We start from the raw sequence: 20,876 nt of genomic DNA, 5'->3' as shown, positions 1-20,876 counted from the left end.
TGTGACTCTTTGTCTTTCCCAGGGCATCTATCAATGATTGTCCAGACCTGGCAATCAGTGATTACTTGCTGACTCGATGTAAGTCACAGCACTGTTTCACTCTGAGGAATTCTAAGATTTCAGGATGCTTCCTTGTAATGGTTATGAGTAGTTAAAGATATTCTTTAAGTCCACATTAAGAAGAGACTGGGAGAGTTACTGTGAATAGTAATGCTGTAATGCTGCTGTGTGGCTCGTGATTCCATGGGCATCCCCTGATCCTCTTCTATTAGCATCCTTCCAGAAGTATCTCCATTTTCAAATAGCTTCCTTCCCTGGACTTCTCCTTTCACCAGATTATCTACCAAGCTGAGCCACCCATTCAGTGTTTGGGACAGTCTGATCAAAGCACATACAAAGTCCACATGTTCTTTTTCAGAAACAACTGAAATGTAACATATCCACAACTGACATTAATTCAGGAATGAATATAAAATTGGGGAGCCAGAGAGATCACACAGGGGTTTAGGCATATTGACTGTAGCCAACCAACCTCAGTTCAGTTCTTGGCACTACATATGTTTCCCCCAGCACCACCAGGATTGGCCGCAAAACAAACCAACAAATAAACAGTTGTTGAGACCATGAGTCTCTTTCTGTACTTATTGATGAGGTCTGCATTGAACCTCAGCAGAGACCCAGTGGACATCCAGGGTCAGTGTCATTGCAGCCAGGGCAGGAGATGATCAGGAAACCCCTGTTCTGAGGCTCTGGCTTCAGCAGTGCAGAGACAAGGACAGGGCATTCTCTGGTATAGGGCATCTTCCAGCCCATTCCAGGGCAGGCTGTGGCCCCTGAAAGCAGAGGATGGTAAAGTCATTTGTGTCCCAGCGAAGCATCCCAAGATCCCCTCCTCCCTTCTGCTGCTCTTTCAGGTGTGTGATTCTGGAAACTGGAAAAGGAAAAAGAAGGGCAGAGTCAAAGGGAGTCAGAAACCAGACCCAGAGGCCATAGCACACCCAGAAGCCAGAGCTTCCTCATACATGCTTTCTGGTATTTTTCATCAGGGCCATGTTCAGCAGAATTTGGTCTGCTAACTAGGGATTCTAGGCAGTGTGGCAGTGCTCTAAGGGTACCAAGACCATAGATCATAAGGTAAGACCCTTATATGGATCCTGATAGAGCTCTCAAGTGTGAGAGCCCCCAAAAAAACATTCATTGCTGTGGCCACTGTATTTTCTTCTTTCCCTGTGTACAAGAGAAATACACCGTCCTCCCATTATGATGCCTCAATTGGACTCATAGTTCTATGTCTGGGTGTGAGTGCTGATTCCCACATCATCTTATGAGAGAACTTGGAGGACTGAAGCATATGCTTGCCTGCAGGATAATCCTCCAGGCAATTGCCTGCATGGTCCCTGAAACAGTGAGGCAGGTGTATCCCCCACTCCCACAATGCTAGGTGGACTCACACCAGGAAGAAGAATAAGAATCAAGTTCATATATATCCACTAGCCTCTCCTCTTACAGTCAGTTTGAGAGGACGGTGGCTCCTGTCTGGTTCCACTGAAAATGTAAACAGGCTAGTTAAGTGTTTTGTGTTTCCAGTTGTCAGGAAGGCTTTGGATAAGACAAACAGTGTATGGAAAAGGGTAAGGAAGAAAAGCTCTCAGTTAAATCAATCCAGTTCTTAACTAATTCAGCATTATTTGGGGAACTTTTTGGATTATTGGTTTGGGGGTCAATACCTGGCTGTGTTCAAAGCTTATTCCTGGCTTTGTGCTCAGGTATCACTCATGGTGATATTGTTCAAAGGACTATAAGTGGTGCTGGGGATTGGACCCAAGTGGACAGTGTGCAAAACAAGTACTCACTGTATTCTCTCTTCAACCCGAAATTGATATTCTGGGAGAAATATGAATATAGCTTTCTAAAAGAACAAGAAGATGCCTTCTCCATTTGCAAGTGGCTCAGAGGTAGGAGTCTTACCTTCAGGGTCACGCATGTATCTCCTTTTAGCAAGTCAGTTCTGCATGAATGTCAGTTGTAGTTTCTTCTCCTGGAAGTTTTTATCCTGTAGAGGACATATTATACATACCATGATGAATGAACAGACAAAAGATCTCAGAGAGGGTCCCTCTGTCTTTCAATGTCATCAGAAGAGAAACTTGATGCTGCTCTCATTTCACTCCCCAGATTTGACCCCTGCACAGAGTTTGCATCTGTCCCTTGGATGGGGGTGCATATATATGGAGGTCTCGCTTGAGAACTTAGATCTAGCATTTCTGTGTTGATGTTGTTTATCCACCCCAAGGTCTCGCCTGAGAGCTCATATCTCATGTACCCATGTGAGTTCTCACCTGGGAAGTCAGATCTTGCTGGTTATATGGTCTAAGTCATTGTGCCAGCAGAGTTTTGCAAGGAGAAGGGGCTCAGAGTCCTGTCTGAGCAGAATCGTTCTGCTCAAGATGGTTGACAAGGAAGCCCACAGACAGTGAAGGTACAGGGGTCAGCATTCCATAGAGCTGCAGGGCTCCCCTGTACTATCATTATTGTTGCTGGAACAAAGTGAAAGGTCACTTCACCACCAGGTCTCTATAAACTGGCCAGTGTTGCATTTCAGCAGCCTCTCCCCATGGATGCATTTCCTTCTGTCATGTTGGCCATGAGAATGCATTTGACACTTGATACTTCAACCGGAAGTGATGCAGATACAAGGAGCAAGGGCTTCTGGAATATGCAACTGTAAAAGTGAGTGGGAACAGGACAGAGCATAGAGCATTTACCTGGTAGAGATAGGAAAAAGCCCTGACCACAGTTAGGGTGCCTAAAAAATAAAGTGACTGGAAGCTGTCGACTTTTCCTTCATGGAGGAGATATTTGACCACTGTGTGTTTTTTAGAAGTGACACTATACACCCCCAAAGTTCTGGTACCTTTGTCACCATTTCTAGGTGGACTCATGCCCACTCATCTAGTTAGGCCATCATCATATCATCTATCTCCACACTTCCCATCTTACAAGTCTGACTCCATGAAATAGCATTCCCCCATCTCCCCAATTCCCCTGCTCCCTTCTTTCCAGAAACAGGCTTCTGCCAGGACCCAATGTCAGTGCAATTGCAGTGTTCTATATTTTTTCCTCTACAAAGTTTTTATTTAGTTAAACAATGATTTACAAAGTTATTGACAGTTGAGTTTTAGGCAACACTAATCCCACCATCAGTGCCAACTTCCATAGCCAGTGCTCCCATACTTTGTCATCCCACATCACCCCGACCCCCCGGTTTGCCACTTTGATAAGTACATTACACAGTCTGGTGATTTCACTTTAGATTTCATGTTTTCAGTGTTGTTAAATCTGCATTAGATGTAGAGCTACACCACTCTCCCACATCACCAATATAACCACAGCTCCGACTCCAGTTACCCCATTTCTTTCCTTTCTCTTTATCTTCCTTCCCATCTTGATTTCTTTTCTTCTCTGTCCTCCTCTTTAAGCTCTAGAATCAAGAGTGTTTTAGGCTATTTTGGTTCTTTTGTATGGTCACATTGACCATCACATTTTCAAAATTTTATCTACAGTTATATGAGAACTTCCATCTTTGACAGGAGAGGAGAATCCCTTCAAGAGGCTGAAGGCCACTGGCAAAAGCTCTGTCAACTAACAAAAAGGCCAATTTTCAGCCCTATGATACTGTTGCTGCTCAGGCCCTGCAGGATTAGGTGCCATCAGGACATTCCCAGTGCCTCCAGGTCCATGCCCAGCACCACGGGGGGGCAAGGGACCTAGAGATTATGGCTGTTGAAGGTGATTGTTGTGAAATGGGAAGAAGAGAGGTGGCAGCCTCGATAAGGAATTTACTGCTTTCCTCTCTACTCACTGTGGTCAGCTGGGACAGTGCCTGAGGAAGTTTAGGACTGATGAAAGTCTACTTTGAATTCCTACATGGCCCAGACTTTACGTCTCACCAGCTCCTCCTGCAGGCATCAGACTGCTCCTGAGCCCCATTTATTCTGTCTGGCATGGGAACTGATCCCTGTCATCCAACTTCTTGGAAGCTGTTAGTTTAGGAGAATTGCTCTTTGCAGGGAAGGATCAGCAGTCCCAGTTCCTAACTAGGTTTTCCAGAAAATCTAGTTGCCTCCCCTCACAGGAAAGAATTTCAGGAGGAGACATGTTGTGAAGTAAAATAGCTTTGCTTAGTAATCCCGAGGGAGGAAAGAGTGAGTTGTAGAGAGAAATGTTCAAGAGGAGAGAGTCCTGATTGACTGTTGGGATGGGGATGCATGTGGGTGGACATTTTTCAGGTTGTCTTGGCCTTTCTGTAGATGTCAGAGGTCATCAGGAAATTATCAATAAAGACATTAAGTCTCCTAATGACCTTTCATTGCCCTTTTCACAGACTTTTGTTCCTGATGAAATTTCTCCTCTCCTGAGGAGGATCCAGAATTCTTGGGCCAGAGCTGGTGCCAGCTGGAGCCTTCTTAGCTTGAGTTTTTGTGTCTATAATGTTGTATCCAAATGCTTTTTGTCTACTTTTGGGTTAATGACAACATAACTTCTTGAAATCACATCTTAGTTTTAGTACTTCCTGAGAGCTCACTCCCTGCCATCTCTCACTCTCCTCCTGTCGTCTTGGTTCATGGGGATAAAATTCAGATCCCTGGACATGCAAACTGACCACTGAGCTCTCTTTTTCTCTGTGGCCCCTGAAAATACCTGTTCTTTTAAGATGAAGTACTGTTCAATTGTATGCATGGGTCTTGTTGAATTTATCCTTTATCTGAATATGGATAACGCCTGTCTTTGCCTTTTGGCTGGTGTACTTAACTCTAATAGAAAGATATTACTCTGCTTGAGTTCACTTTCAGTTCTTTGGGGTATATGCTCTGAGGATAAGCTATGGGAACATGGGGCAACCATCTCATATTTTGAAGATGTCCTCATTTTTCCTCATTTAATCCTAGCTATTGGCAGTTGTGAATGTAAAAGCAAATGATATCTAATAGACTCCTTATGAAAGTCTAACTTGTCTTGGAGATTCAGCAGTAAGGAAATAAATGGGTAGGTTTGCTTTTGTTTGTTTAATTTTCCTTTACTGATTGCTAGTAAACATGATATTATTCCGTTCAACTCAGGGGAGCATTCTTTCTGGTTAAAGGCTGGAACTCAGTTTGCCTCATGGGGAGGTGAGCCAGTTTATGAGGTTCTGCTCTCAGGGCATCTGGTATGGAAGAATTCTGGTAGCTCACACAAAGTCATGCAAAACTTAAGAACATATTTACCATGAGAAGAAGGGACAAGGAAGGTAGTAAGCAATTGTCTCTGAGGACCTCTACCAGCAAACTCAGCATTGTTTTCAGCTCTTGAGAATCAAGACAAAAGTCAGACTTTACAGTTTCTGTGGCTGCCACATCTTCCCAGAGGACCAGAATAGGCAATGCACCCATCAGTTTACCTTCAACAAAAGATTGCCAGATTCCACCTTTGTAAATAAAATGCCAAATTCAAGCATTCCTTTAAAACACTTTGGATGGGCCAGAGCAAGTAAGGCACTTGCACTTTACACACACACGACTTGAGTTTAGTCCTTGGTACACAAAGTGTCCACCAAATCCACCAGGACTGATACCTGAGTACAGACCTAAGAGTAAGTCTTCAGTAGTCCAGAAAATAAACATTTTTTATATTTTTTGTTTTTATTTGGGGGACAAACCATGCAATTCTCAGGGCTTACTTACTCATGGCCCTGAATCCAGGAATTACTTCTAGCTGGATCAATGAATCATATGGGGTGCCTAGGATTGAACCAAGATTGGCCACACATGGGGCCGGAGAGTTAGCACAGCGGCGTTAGCCTTGCAAGCAGCTAACCAAGGACCTAAGGTTATTGGTTCCAATTCCGGCATCCCATATGCTCCCCTGTGCCTGCCAGGAGCTATTTCTGAGTGAATAGCCAGGAGTAATCCCTGAGCACCACCGGGTGTGGCCCCCCCAAAAAATTGGCCACATGCAAGGCCAACCCTATCAATTAAGTAGGGTATATAATTAGGTATATATTCATACTACAAAATTTGTTTATGAAAAATAAAATTAGACTTTTGGAAACTCAAGCCTAGCAACAATGACTCCTCTGGACTAGGGTTCAGTCTATTCTCTCGTGAACTTTTTGGGGACAGTTGTCCTAGAATGTGCCTTGTACAGAAGATCATATCTTTGCCTAGCTCATTTTCCCTCTCTGTGACAAAGTTCTAGGGGCAATGCCCCTCCCCACACTTTCATCCAGGAGTCTTGTTCATATTTCCAGGAAGCTTTTCCATATATTGTGCTTCAGAGATAGAGAGGTCTCCTAATTCCTTGGAATCTAAGCTTCCATGTTTTCATTTCTTGTTCTCCTTGTTTGGAATTAAATTCTAAAAGAGGCTTAGAAAAGCTACCTTACCTCGTCTTGAAATCAGATGTTTCTCTCTCTCCTCCTACCCTCTTCCCACTCCCTTGATTTGGGGAAAAGAGATGACCTAGGCCACTCAAGGAGGGAAGAAAGAGATGAATCGTGGGATGGAACCATCTGGAAACTTTGCTTCTGCTGTGCTCACAAAGTGAGAATACTGCTAATAGGCCCAGTGCTAGGCATCTTCAGTGCCCAGAGCCTTTATGGAGTCCACAAAGCAAACACTTATTTAGGGCTTAGCTCTAAGCTGTCTGTAGCTCCATGAATTTGATCTTAGCCCAGGATTGTATCCTGAGCTATAAAGTGACAGAGCTGGAATTATAAACTGATTAGTTTGACCTCAAAGCCAAAACCCCAATCCACTACAGATAGCTTGGCACCCATATCTCTAAACTAGTCTTTAAAAAAAGAAAAAACTTATGCTGTTCGTTCTTGTTTCAAAACAAATCTAATCTATCTGGTACATAGCTGAGCAACTATGCAGAGGAAAACCCAAATAAATCTTAGGAAAATTCTCTGTTGCACTAGATTGAGTGTTGAAATATTTCGTTCCTACCTCACATAACCTGCCATGGTTCCTTCAAGTCCTTTAACTCTGAAAGCACTTTTAATGTATATATATTTTTGTTGTTGTTGTTTATTTGTTTGTTTTTCCCCCTAGGGGCCAGAGTGATAGCACAGCAGTGGGGCATTTACCTTGCACTTGGCTGATCCAGGCCAGACCTGGGTTTGATCTTTAACATCCCATATAACCCAAGCCAGGAGCATTTTCTGGGTGCATAGCCAGGAGTAACCCCTGAGCGTCACCGGGAGTGGCCCTAACCCCCCCCCCCAAATAAATAAATATATTTTTTCTAGACTTGCAAATAGAGGACCATTAACTGATGGGGTCTCTGATATCTTCATTTTCCGGATTCTTTATTCTCCTCCTCCTAAACACATGGGCTATATTTTTGGCTGTGCTGTTAAGGTTTCCATGTGTTATTACTCAAGGGCACCCAAAAGACACTTTTACAGACTTTTCTGATTTCCAAATATCTCCCTTCCTTACCTCAAGCATATCATCACCACTTCCTGGGCTGAGAAGTTAACCAAAAAAAAAAAAAAAAAAGTGTTTGCAGCAGCAAATCCAAGCTGTAACACATGAGGTATGTTAAGGACTCAACTTCCTACCCACCACTATACACACATGTACTTTCTTCATCTGTGTTTGTTTTTCTTGAAGATAAAAACCACATGAGCATTGTTTGTAGTTGGGTCTGACAATGCTCCTTCATGCAATACAAGCAGCCGTTGGCTCCAATCTGCCTGAATCGGAGCTTTGAAAGGGTGAAACCTACGCAGCCAGTATTTGTTTTGTTTTATACTTTGGAATTGCTCTTTGTTTACTTAAGAATGGGAGTTTGTGATTGATTAGTGCTTAATAGGCAGAATAATGTGGTATTCCCAGGAACTCTGGGGGTTGGGGGTGGTGCCACGGGTTCTCTACCCTCCTGTCCCAGAGCACAAAGCTGGTGCTAGTTAAACAATGCATCAAAAAGGGGCCCAGGTAGGGAGTTCATGCTGAACTATGCAGGTATTTCCATGAGTCTTGCCCATCTGGACACGACAGTCCTGATCGAGTTCAGTTGCCATCTGAATGTGTGTCCGATCACGTGGTTGGCGTAGAAGTTCATCGAACTGCAAATGGCAGGTTTCCTTTGAGTCAGTCGAGTGGCCAGGCTTGAGCCCTGGAAAGATTAGGGAAGGTGGGAATGCCCAAGTCTCAGGGCGCCGATGTAGAGGGAGCATCTGTGCTCCTGACGTTGGATATGCCATCCATCGTCTCCGCGAGGCTACACCTTAAAGGTATGTTTAAGCAGGACAAAGCAAAACCAGATGTCTCCATGTGGTGCTCCTCTTGCGATGAGAGGATCAAAAACACATGTCTTTCCTGTTGCTCAGTGGCTGGCTTGGATTTCACATCATCCAGTGCACTCATTGCTCTCTTTTCAGAGCTTTCTGCCGAACAGTCCCGATTAATACAGTATGTCAAAAACAGAAGACTTTAATGGACACTCGATGACACCAAGTTTTCATCTTCTTTGCTAGGGACTTGAAGTGGCCTTTATCACGGGACACAAAGGAATGTCAAGGTAGATTCCTTCTCAGTTAGAGAGCCTCCTAGGTAGCAACTTAGCCCCCGTGAACTTATCTTGTCACATAAAATTGTTCTTCAGTTAGAGATACTGGGAACTGATACGGGAAAATTTGGGGCATGGCTGCATGACATTCATACCTGGAAATTTCCTAGAGAGATGCTAAAAAAGGATTCAGAAAGCCTAAAGGGTGCCAGAGAGATAGTAGAGCAGGTATAGTGTTTACATTGCATGTGGTACACTGATATTTGATCCCTGGCATCCAATATGGCCCCCCAAGCCCACCAGGAGTGATTGCTGAGCAAGAGTCAAAAATAAGTCCTGAGGACACCTGAATGTGGCCTATAAACAAAAAGCCTTATAGAAAGTGGGAAAGTGCAGGCAGGCAAACAAAACAAAACAAAACAAAAACAAAAACCCATAAAAGTTCTTTGTTGCGGGGCCGGGCGGTGGCGCTAAAGGTAAGGTGCCTGCCTTGCCTGCGCTAGTCTTGGACGGACCGCGGTTCGATCCCTCGGTGTCCCATATGGTCCCCCAAGCCAGGAGCAACTTCTGAGCACATAGCCAGGAGTAACCCCTGAGTGTTACCGGGTGTGGCCCAAAAACCAAAAAAAAAAAAAAAAAAAAAAAAAAAGTTCTTTGTTGGGAGTCCATCACCTGTTTCACTAAAGTTTGTTGCAGTGCACTCCAAATGTCTTTTTTTCTAATGGAGGCCACATGCTTTGCTTGTCAAATTGCTATAACTCTACTGTACATGAGAAATGGCAACTGGGTGCTGCACTGTGGTCTGTGGAGTTTTTCTTGTCAAACATGGTGACTGTGAGCTGTGATTTTAATGGTGCTTTATACAACATCTATTAATGGTGGCTGTAATCATGGGGTTAGTTTTAGCCAGAAATTTCTGAGCACAATGACACTGGGGCAGTCCACCAGTGGCTCACATGGGGATGTCCCATCACACAGGCTATATCAACAACAAAAAAAAATCGTTGTTGCCAAACTTTCATGCTACACTTTAGTTTGGTGTTTTCTGGTGAAGCACAGCTCTACTACTGAAGCCCCTTGAAGGCAAGAGAGACACATATGGCTGCCCAGAGTTGGCATATTTTGTTTTTTCTCTGAGTAGTCCTCTCCTCAGCAGTCCAGTCTAGGACAGCTGATGACATCAAGAGTCAATGTGTTCAATTAAACTAATTTAAAAAGTAGAAAAGCATGTTATATTGAATTTCTTTTACCAAAATTAGTTGTATTAAAGCATTGATTGTATCTTATTCTACAGATAGAGGTCTTGTGTAACCTTCTTGAAGGCTTGCTCTGGGGACCCTGCCATAGGAAATGGTCATTTCCCCATCAGGGTAAAGTTTGGTGTCCACTGCTGGCTGGAATATATGCTCACATGGATAATGTTATGATTGTAGCTTCCCAGCTACAGATCCTATTTCTCTATTTTCAAAGTCAGAGTTGATAGTACAGGAGCTATGGTGCTTACTTTTCATGCAGTTGACCCAGGTTTGATCCTCAGCATCTTAAAAGCACCACCAGGAATGATTCCTTTTTGTTTGTTTGTTTGTTTGTTTTTGTTTTGAGGGCACATCTGGTGGTGTTCAGGGATTACACCTGGTTCTGTGCTCAGAAAATGTGTGGCGGGCCATATGGATGCCGGGGATCAAACCACGTCTATCCTGGATCAGCCGTGTACAAGGCAAATGCCATACCTCTGTGATACCACTTTAACCCCAGGAATGATTCTTGAGTGCAGAGCAAGGAGTAAGCCCTGAGCATCATCTGCTGTATTCCAAAAGCAAAATACAAAATACAAAAATTAAAACCAAAAAACAAACACATACAAATAGATTTTCTTTTCTTCCATCAAAAGGGCATTCAAGGTGTAATGAAAGTGTCATTACAAGGAGAAGCAAAGGACAGATATGTAACATACATTCCCCCAAATAGTTGTATTCCAACAACTAGACTAGTTGTTGAGCTGAGTTGTTGTCCTGAGCGCTCTATGCTCAGGACAAAACTACTATCTCTTTAGTAAATAATTATGCCTTAACCACATCTTAACCACATTATATTCTGCATAACAAGTAGCAATGGGTTCTTATTAAACAAGAATGTTTACCTGCAGCTAATGTCGAGTTGGATAATCAGACGGTTTCTGGAAGCAATCTTTTCTACTCAAATGATATTCACCCAGGATCTTGCTTGAAATATAAATTAAAGCATCACTTCACAATAAAAAAAAGAAAGTGTCATTACAATTAAAATAAACATGAATTTCATTTTAAAATATTTCTTATTTATTATTTCAATAAATTGTGGGCATTTAGATCATTGTTTTCCATTTCTGCTTCCTTCTCTCTCTTCACTTAAGCTATTCAAATACCATACTTTAAACCTTGTGGTACTATCCAATAACTCTCTAAGATATTGCTCTTCTTTAGAATCTTCTCTTTTCAGAGTGGATCATTTTTAATTCCTCCTCAAATTCACCAATTCTTTTCTATATTCTATATCTATTCCACTGTTCAGCCTGTTCAACAAAGTTTTTCTTTAATTTCAGGTGTCTTTTTCCTCCTTAGAACTTCCTTTCATTCTCCATTTCTAGTTCTCTGTTGAGACATCATTCATTGTAACTATGCTTCCTTATATACCATTGAACGTAGTTGTAATGGCTACAGTCTTTGATTATTCCATCATATGGATTACCTTGGATTTGCACCTTTGGTTGTCTTTGACCCTGAGAATGTTTCATTTCTATATATGTTAGACATATTGTAGTGGCTCTGTATCCTGCCTTATTTTCCAAAAAAGTGTGAGCATTTCTCATATGTTAGCAGACAACAAAGCTGGGTAGACAATGGTGAGAAACTACAGTGGGTGGCTGCTTAAGTCTGGTACCTTTAGTCTTTGGCTGTCATGGTAAAGGTCTGTTTTTCACACACAGGGTTTATGGATTAACTAGAGCCTCTGTAGAGCTGATACACAGACTTTAGGGTTCTCTTTTAGTACTGTGTATTTCAGGCTCTCTGGCCCCACTCAGTTCCTCATAATTCCAATCCATTATCCTCTGATCAAACTACAAACCACTGCAGATTTTCTGAGTTCCTAACTTGTCACTTCACAGGACATCTGTCAACTTCCCAAAAGCTAAAGTAGTAAGAGATCTGCATTCTATCCCTTCTCTACCAATTCACCTCTCCTTCTGGGTTTGTCTGCTTTTATTCCTACCAAAGCTCATTGCTATCTGCAGAGAGTTGTGCTGTTCGGAGTTCAAATATTCAGTCAGAGAATGCATCTTTGGGGTTTGCATACTATACCCAGGATACCATATCTCAGTTTCCTTCAGGGAATATTTTTTAGCAAATATATATAAAAGCTTTTTCTAGAAAATACATATGAAAGCTTATTGTACACATTAAGGCTTACTATTTAAAGTTCAGTAAGATATAAGCAAAACTAAGTCATGTTAATTCTTCAAGACAATATTTGTTTCACTTCCCTCCCACCTCCAATTATTAAAATGGCCTGATACATATCATCAGAGTAAGCGCTTTTGATAACACCAAGTCAATACCATGTACCATCAGACCCAACAGTTCAGGCAGCAGTTGCCTGTGTTCACCACTCTGCTCACTTTGGCACCTTTCAAATCTTAGGAGAGTCTGGAAAGAGTCACTCTGGGAGGAGTCACTAAAATGGGGCACAGTGTTTGGGTTCTGGATTTATCCCTGAATATTGACTCTCTAATGCTATTTGTATGAGCAATCACCATGTTATAATGATCCATCATTATCATCAACTCTTTGTTATTGTCATTACAAGTTTTGTGACTTTTTGACCCTCCCAAGGTTCTTTTCATACTTAGATCATATAAGCCTCTGATCACCTCATAGAAATATCTTGAGGCTCAGAGTTCATTCCCTTCAAAAATGTCAGAGTATTACAGTCACTTGGGAAAGGACCTCATGCTATTACAAGGATGCAGCCATATAATTTTGATCCTTTTCTCCCTTTTCATCTCATTATCTTTGAAATGCCACACACATCACATCCCATTTTTTCTTTATGCCCAGATTTTCCCACGCACAAATTGTTTCTTTCAAAATCCAAACTTGAAAAGAACAGTATTTTTTTTTATCTAATTACATGTTTTAAATCTGTTTTTGTTTCTCTCTTAGGAAGAAGTGTTGCAAAGGATATAAATTTGTTTTTGGACAGTGCATTCCAGAAGGTATGTGATGTGAGAGAGATGGTGTCTCTGCATTGTATTGAGTCACTGTGAAGTTCAGATGTTTGTGGGATGTATGTATCTTTAGCTCTATGTGTGTCATTTTTTTACATGAAATCATTTTAAGTCACTTGGTTATACATATACCTCTCTACCTTTTTTATTACTGAACATTCACATAAACCCTGAGTGATTTTGTGGTTGCTGTTGTTGTTCATAATTTTGAGCTAAACTCAGCAGTGCCCAGGAAACCATGCTATGTTGGGGACTGAACCTGGGTCACCCTCATGCAAGGTGAGTATCCTCCCAGTTCTACTATCTCTCTAGCCTCAGTCCTCAAGGCGAATATCCTCAAACTTTAGAGATAAGACTCATCATTGCAATCAGTCCCATGGATTTTAATCGCATGTCCACATTATATAACTAGTCCACTGAAGCTTCTGTAACAAATATTATGGACAGTTCAGGAATCTAGGAGGTTAGAGTTTGTGGTCAAGAAGATTTAGTGTCTGGGTTATGTCTTTTCTCAGTGTTGAGAAATCTCTTTTATAAGGACACTGATCTCTTTCATAATGACACCACTATCATAATATAACCACCTTCTCTAGGTGCTTCTCTTCGAGTACCTGCATGTGGAGGTAGAAATTGAATATAGAAACTTCAGGAAAACATAATGTTCAAGCCATCATACAACTTCCAAGCTATGATACTTGCTATCGCTTAGTTATGTCAGAAAAAGCATTAGCCCTGGATTCCTATGATTGGTTTAAGAATGCTGGTGGAAGTTAAGTTCTTGGACAGAGCTGGCTCTTGTTCACTACTTGATAAAAATTGAGACTCTGAAGTACAACTGTCCTCGTGAAGAAAACTTAGTGTTGCCATTGGGGCATTCAGCACAGGAAAGGTTCAAAGGAACAAAGAATAGAATACAGGGACAATCAGAGGTGGCCTCATGAGGACATATTGTCCTGGATCTGTGAAAGCCAAGAAAGGCTTCACAGGCCTTTAGACCTGTAGGAGGAAGAACTGCAAAGGGTTCAAGGCAGACTGGGTAGAAGAGCCCAGGAACTGGTTGGAAGGGCAGATGAGTGTGTCCAGCACTGAGCAGTGTATTATGCCCTTTCTTTTAAACTTCACTCTGACCCAAGAAGCCTGGTCTCTTGAAAGAATCTGGAGCCCAGCCAAGTTATCTTAAGGAGAGCAAGTTCTTTGTCAAGGAAAAATTAATGGATCCTGCCTATTTATGGGAGCAAGCTTTGACCTCTGAGAAACTTTTTCAGAAAGGTTTAGGAGATCCTCAGTATGAGACTGCTCACGAGGCTTGGGGGTCTCCCCCTTCTGTCGATGGGTGGAAAAACCCACAAAGGTCCAAGTTATTGCATTCTTTTATAAGATAGATTTTCTTGGTTGCAAGCTGTAGCCTTTGTGCTTCCATTTAGGAGACACAGAAAATGAAGTTTAAATCCACCCCTCTAAAATCCAAGTTACCATGACCTTGCCCAATCTCACTAAAAATATATTCTGTGGATATCACATACTTAATTTACTTAAACAGTAGGAGTTGCAGTTTCAAACATTTAGACCTAGGATTTGTCTCTTCTGCCATGCAGGGAATGGGGCCAAGCTGACATAAAATTAACCATCACAAGCAGTAAAAGGAAATTAGAGTGTTCTAAACATTTTTCTTAGTGACATGTGGCTGTTGGAACCCTCTGACCTTGGTCCCCTGCTTATGTTTGCAAATAAAGTTTTCTTGAAATAGAGCCACCGCCATTTCCTTAATTATCTATGGCTGATTTGACCCTAAAAATAGTGTCATAGGGGGCTGGAGTGATGGTGCATTGGTAGGGTGTTTGCCTTGCACACGGCTGACCTAGGTCAGACTGTGATTCGATCCCCAGCGTCCTATATGGTCCCTCAAGCCAGGGGCATTTTCTGAGCAAATAACCAGGAGTAACTCCTGAGTGTCATCAGGTGTGCTCCAAAAAAACAAAAACAAAAAAAATAACTTTAAAAAAGTGGTGTCATAGAGTATCATCATCATCATCATCATCATCATCATAAAGGTTAGTTAGCAAAGTCAAAATTTTTTTCATGGTCTCTTTACAAAAAATATTTGCCCGAGGGCGAAATATTTGTTCAAAAGTTGTAAACATCTACTTATTGCTTCATAATCATTCTTGATGCCAGATTGAAATTATATGTTTATTTTATTTTCATACTAGAACAACATAGATTTTAGTATTACTAGTTTGTCTTGATGATGGATATAACTATGTTGGTGGCAGATATAAGTGGGTATAACCAATTGGAGACAGAACACTGATGTAACAGTGCTCACTTTGACAGCATAGACTAAAAATTGAAAAAATACAGAGAAGATTAGCATGACCCCTGCACAAGGATGACAGAACACTAATGTAATAGAATCATTCTGGTACTATCAGATATTTCTGTAGTTGGACTCATGTATTTTTATTGATTTCAGTTAGAAGTACTAAAAATTATATTAACTCAATTTTGATCCATTGTACCACTGAAAGGGGATATGCATAGAATATATGCTGATTTATTTCAGGTCACCTCAAATAAATACTTTTCTTATGAATCACACCATAAAATTAGTCTCCAGAAAGAAGAAATCATTCATCTATGTGAATTCAGTTCAAATATGAGATTAATTTTTCTCCATGTACTTAGTTTATAAGCTGTGTGCTTCAATGCAAAATCATGAGTTTTTATATCAAGAACTAAAATGTCATTTAAATTCACAGGAATGTAAAAAAAATTCCCATCCACTGCTCTTAGTGGTCTCTTGATTGCCCAGGAAGTAGGGTGATTAATCTTGTTCTGTTGGCAATTATTAATTAAATATAGACTGTAAAGAGAGATTGTGCTGTAGCAGTTAAGTCCCTGCCAGATACCCCAACTTGTAACAAAAGACCTCAAAGAGCAATGGCATACATTTTGTGTTATGCATTAACTGGGCTTAATGCATTGAGCAATTTGGTCTTTGTCAAAGCATCGGCAAGTCCATGTCCACTGTTCTTTGCCTAGTTTATGAGAAAGGAAAATTGAGGCTTAGAGACCTGAGATCCCGAGAGAGGAACAGAGAGCAGCTCCTGAAACTGCTTTCCCTGATTCAGTGCTTTCTGCTCCACCCTCAACCCTGACAGAGCTTACACAGAGGCAGCAATGAGCATAGTGGGATGCAGGCATGAGAGGTACTAAGCCCACTGGGTAGTGGGGAGGCAGAGTGAGCAGCTCTCAGGGTTTGTATACAGAGGACACAGAAAGATGATGCCAACTGCAGGTGCAGGTGCAAGGTCAGAGGCTCGGAGATGCTGTCACAAAACTGGGAAAGACGAAAGAGATGCATTAACCAGCTGCTTTCAGAAAGGGAATCCTCAGTGCCCCCTACACCCACCCCAGTGACAAGGATTTACAGTAAGCACAAAGGGCCAAGGAATAGAAGAAAAATAATGAAGAAACTGTGAGAATCTAGGAGCAGAGTAAGGAACCGAGCAGAAGGGGAAAGAGAAATTCTTAGCATCAAAAAAAAAAAAAATCGGGGTAGCCCAGTTCACACCAGAAATGAGTCAGAAAACCTGTTCTTCAGAGATGGGTGCCAGAAGAGGTGGAAAAATCAAGGTAGAGGGACTGATGAAAAATTTGCTTAAAGTTCTGAGGGGGCTTGCCAGAGAGATAGAACAAGAGAGAAGTCACTTGCCTTGTATCTCACCAATCTCAGTTTGAGCTAGACACCACATCTGGTCCCTTCTAGTCCCATTAGGGGTCACTCCTGAGCACAGAGCCAGGAATAGCCCCTGTGCTAGCTTCCAAGTCAGATATGAACCAAAAGCAAAAGAAAACAAAAAATAATAATAATCATTGAGGGGCAGGAATGTGGCTCAGTGACACAAGACCTGCATGTGGCCCCAAGGCCTCCGAGGAGGCCAGGCACTGCAGTCCAGGTGCCTCGTGCAGTCTAGGCACTGGTGGAGCACTGTCAAGTCAGGTCTGAGTCAGGCTCGTGGAGGCACTGGTGGAGCACTGTCAAGTCAGGTCTGAGTCAGGCTCGTGGGAATGCAGGGTTTCTCCCTGTCAGAATGACACTGCCAAAGCCAAAGCCGGGCCATAACCCCCTTCCACTGCTGCCTGCAGAGCAGCCCAATCAGGCGCTGTGTCCAGGTCTGTCCATCTGTCAGCACCTAGAGAGTCTGCCCAGTGATTCATGACGGCCAGCATGGGCCAGAGCACTTGCCTCCAGCCAGACCCTCAGAGGTTCATTAAGCATACAGGGAGACATGCCTCACTCTGGGGGCCCACCCTGGGGACCCACCTCCACGAGAAGCAGTGGGGAGGCATCCAGGAGACCTTGAACCACTGGCTCCCATCCAGCCCTTTATCTGCAGGCAGAAACCTGACACACACACACCCCAGGACACAGCTACAGCACCCAGAGGTCACCTCTCTGCCAAGTCACTCATTCTCTGTCCCCGCCTGGCTTCCTGCACTCACAGCAGAAGTGCCAGCCCACCTCACAGACTGGTTGTCCCCTGTCCCATCATGAACACTGGCCCTGGGATGCTCCGTGCTGAGCAATGCTCCAATTGAAAGACAGCTGGTAGCACCGCCCTGGGAACTGGAATGTACCCAGTGGCCCTCTCACCAAGGGCACTTTTGCTCCCTGAAGGAGGTGTGTCTGCCTCTAACATCTATTCTGATGTCTAGCTCCCAGTGGAGCTGCTCAGGGACCCAGCACCTAAGGAGTAAATGAGCCTCAGCTGCAAGTCACACTGCCCACAAATGTCTTTGCCAGGAGACAGGAGTGATAGCACAGCAGGGAGAGCGCTTGCCTTGCAGGTGGCCAAGCAGGGTTCAATTCCTGGCACCCCATATTGTCGCCCAGAACCATCAGGAATAATTCCTGAATGCAAAGCCAGGAGTAACCCCTGAGCACCACCGCTTCAAAACCAAAAAGAGCTTCTGCAGTGGGGGGGGGTCACCCCACAGCCCCCCTGCCCCCAGCTGATGCACACCCCTCTTTCTTGCAGACTATGATGTGTGTGCCGGGGCACCCTGTGAGCAGCAGTGCACAGACAACTTTGGCCGCGTGCTCTGTACCTGCTACCCCGGGTACCGCTACGACCGCGAGAGGCACCGCCGGAGGGAGAAGCCCTATTGTCTGGGTGTGTGCCTGCCTGACTCCCAGGCACCTTCGTCCTGACACTGTCGCTGGGGCTGAGGGTGCCGCTCACTTGATGGCTCAGGGATGAGGCTTCAGGGGTATTTGGGAGCATTTGGGGCCTGGCCAAGCAAGTGTGATTGTCACATGAGCTAGAGCAGCAAGAAGGAGCAGATGAGAGTGGAGGGAGGGTGCAGGCAACCTAGCCTCTGTCAATTCAGGCCACAGGTTCGTTTCTGGGTTGGGAATGGTCACTGCACCATGGGGGAGGGGAGTGCAGCTTCAAAGAAGGGAGCAGTCCAGACTGACCTGCCTGGCTGCATCTTGGGGCTTGCATGGAAACTAGATCCCCTGCCCCCTGCACACTCAAGGCCCAAGAGTCTGCCCTGTGGATACCTCTCAAATCTTCACTGGAAGCTTTGAATGGACCATGCAGATATGGTGGGGAAATAAGGAGATACTAAGCAACTGGTTGGAGCCCCACTCCCGTCCCTTCACATCCCATCTCAACAGCAACTCCAGTCCAAGCTTGTTAGAAGTTCTAGCTGCAGGCAGCTTCGCCTTGCCATACAGGTCCCAGACTTACAGTTTCCAATCAGCAATGCCATAGAGTGAGTCTCAGTGGGTCTCAGTTTCTGAAAACACAATAAAATGTGTTGACTCTGTGGTCTTTTCCAGGGCACTGGGTCTGAGACAGCAGTAAATGGGTCTGAGTCTATGTGAGCGAGTCCAAAGACACCACAGCTCACAAATATATTCAGTGCAGGTGCTATGGTGTTGTGAACAGTGTATGAGAAAACCATGGTACCCACAACATGCAACAAAACCAGGGGATGCCTGGTGAGGACTTCTGGTGTCACACACGTCCACCAAGCCTGGGTTGAGGCTACTGAGTGAAAGGCATGGGGACCAGGGCTTGTCCCATAGAGACCTGCAAACACCTTTTTTCCCTTGGGGATCAACGCTTACAGTAGGCTCTATTCCTGACTGTCTAGTGCCCCCTCCAGGATATTCTCCCTTCCCGAGCTCTCTAGCACCCCCTGCAGGACATTTCTCCCTCCTCAGCTCTCTAGTGCTGTCTGCAGGCCACTTCTGGCTCCTGTGCCTCTCTAGTGCCCCTACCGGTTAGTCCTCAAAAAAAAAAAACAAAAAAAAAAAACACCCACACCATGGCAGAAATTTGGTTTTGCTGTAGGCAGGGGCTGGAGGAAAAGGCTGAGGATTTGCGGGGTTGAGGGGGTGTCATCAAACCCATCAATCCAGAAATGATCCAGGGCTCAATGCAGTAGGTCTCCAGGTCAGCCCACCCCCTCTCTATGGACAGGTATGCCCAGCCTCTAGGTAGGTCCCCGTGTGGGGATCAGGACTGGGATGATGTCTTCAATCTGACCAGGCCACATGTGCACAGAGTCACCGCCCTGGCCCACCCAGGACGTCCAGCTTCCCTAGATCCTCTTTAGTCTATTTAGGTCACAGGAGGGGCTTGTAACTCTCAACATGAAGGGGAACAGGAGAGCACAGAGATGGGGTAGGTTTTAGGGAGTTATGGTTAGGACTGCAGAAAATTCTCACGCCACATTCTCTCCTTCAAATGTTCCCACCAAGGATGTTACAGCAATGGTTTAGTGGGTAGGGCATAGCCTTGCACATGCCCCACCAGGGTTCAATCACATATAGTCCCCAAGTCCTCCAGGAGTGATCCCTGAGCAGAGTCAGGATCTGAGCACCACTGGATGTGACTCCAAAACAAACAAACAAAAAAATCCAGATATTCAAATCCCCATCTAATTTTCATGGAGTCCCTAGCCGTGCAAGGGTGGGATCCTGGAGGTGTGGACTTCACTGGATCATGAGAGAGGCAGAAGTTACTCTACCCTGTAAACGGGTTTCTTGCTGAACTCCTAGTTATGCTGAGAACACCAGTACTTGGGGCCCCCGGGTACACCCAATCAGGCTTCCCAGTCCCCTGGCACACAGGAGGAACTTCCGGTGTGGTGTGAGCGGCCCTGCCTCTGGTTCGCCCCCAGATGTGGATGAATGCGCCACCAGCAATGCCACACTGTGCGCACACATTTGTGTCAATACACCGGGCAGCTTCCGCTGCGAGTGCCGGGCAGGCTACGTGCAGGAGGACGGTGGCAGGACGTGCACCCCAGCCGACAGCTACCCCAGGGACAATGGTGAGTACAAGCCTGACTCTCATGCAGGTGCACCAGGGGGCCCACGAACAGCATTGGGAAGGGCAGTGCATAAATGGTGGGCAGTGTGGGAGAAGGTGGAATCCAAAGGCAAAGGTTGGGGTGGGGTATGCATTGGGGGGTGTGGTTCTCAAATAGTGGGGTGCACCCCCCGGGGGGCACAGGCTCCGTAAAAGGGGGGCGCGTTTGACCTCGGCAAACACTGTCATAACAAGCTAAGCCCCGTGTCTATGTCTCTGTATGTCTCTGGAGCTAAGAGTTGCTGTGTCGTGCTTCAAACCCCGCTTTGAAAAGCTATGCATTGCAAAATGTGCCTACTGTAGCCATTGATCCAGACATCACCTCTGATTAAAAAATCAGCTCAAATTATTTTTATATATTTTTGTTTTGTTGGTTAAAGGTTTTTATTAAATAAAGATACTACTTACAGTTGTGCGGGGTGGGGGTGTAAAAATGTTTTCTTCTTTCTAGGGAAGCATGACAAAATAATTGAGAAGCATTGCGCTAGGGTGAGTTCACAGAAGGGTCTCCCACACCTGAAAAAAGTTACCTGAGCAACACAAAACCCACCCCGCTTGCTTATAGAGTTCTTAGCTGCCCTGCACTGAAGCAGCTGCCCAGGGACATGGGGTCCCCACTGGCATGAGGGGGACACAGTAGAGAAGGAGTGTTTGGAAATCCTTTG

At 44.2% G+C, this 20,876-nt stretch overlaps 1 protein-coding gene and 1 non-coding gene across 2 annotated transcripts in view; both read left to right on the top strand.

The window, feature by feature from the left end:
• The window catches only part of CCBE1 (collagen and calcium binding EGF domains 1), a 167,484-nt gene that overhangs the window by 134,334 nt on the left and 12,274 nt on the right, over window positions 1-20,876 (top strand). The window contains exons 3-5 of the mRNA XM_049782057.1: window positions 12,756-12,808; window positions 17,863-17,997; window positions 20,021-20,173. Coding sequence (XP_049638014.1) covers window positions 12,756-12,808; window positions 17,863-17,997; window positions 20,021-20,173 — 341 coding nt within the window. The remainder of the gene's footprint in view (window positions 1-12,755; window positions 12,809-17,862; window positions 17,998-20,020; window positions 20,174-20,876) is intronic.
• LOC126021732 (U6 spliceosomal RNA) lies at window positions 15,141-15,244 on the top strand. Its single transcript, XR_007500214.1, has one exon. It is a non-coding gene; the product is annotated as a U6 spliceosomal RNA (small nuclear RNA).

Source organism: Suncus etruscus, chromosome 10 (assembly GCF_024139225.1).
Source record: "Suncus etruscus isolate mSunEtr1 chromosome 10, mSunEtr1.pri.cur, whole genome shotgun sequence".
NCBI classification, from domain to species: Eukaryota; Metazoa; Chordata; class Mammalia; order Eulipotyphla; family Soricidae; genus Suncus; species Suncus etruscus.
Note: the sequence above shows the minus strand (reverse complement) of the source record. Positions and strands in the feature narration are given on the sequence as shown.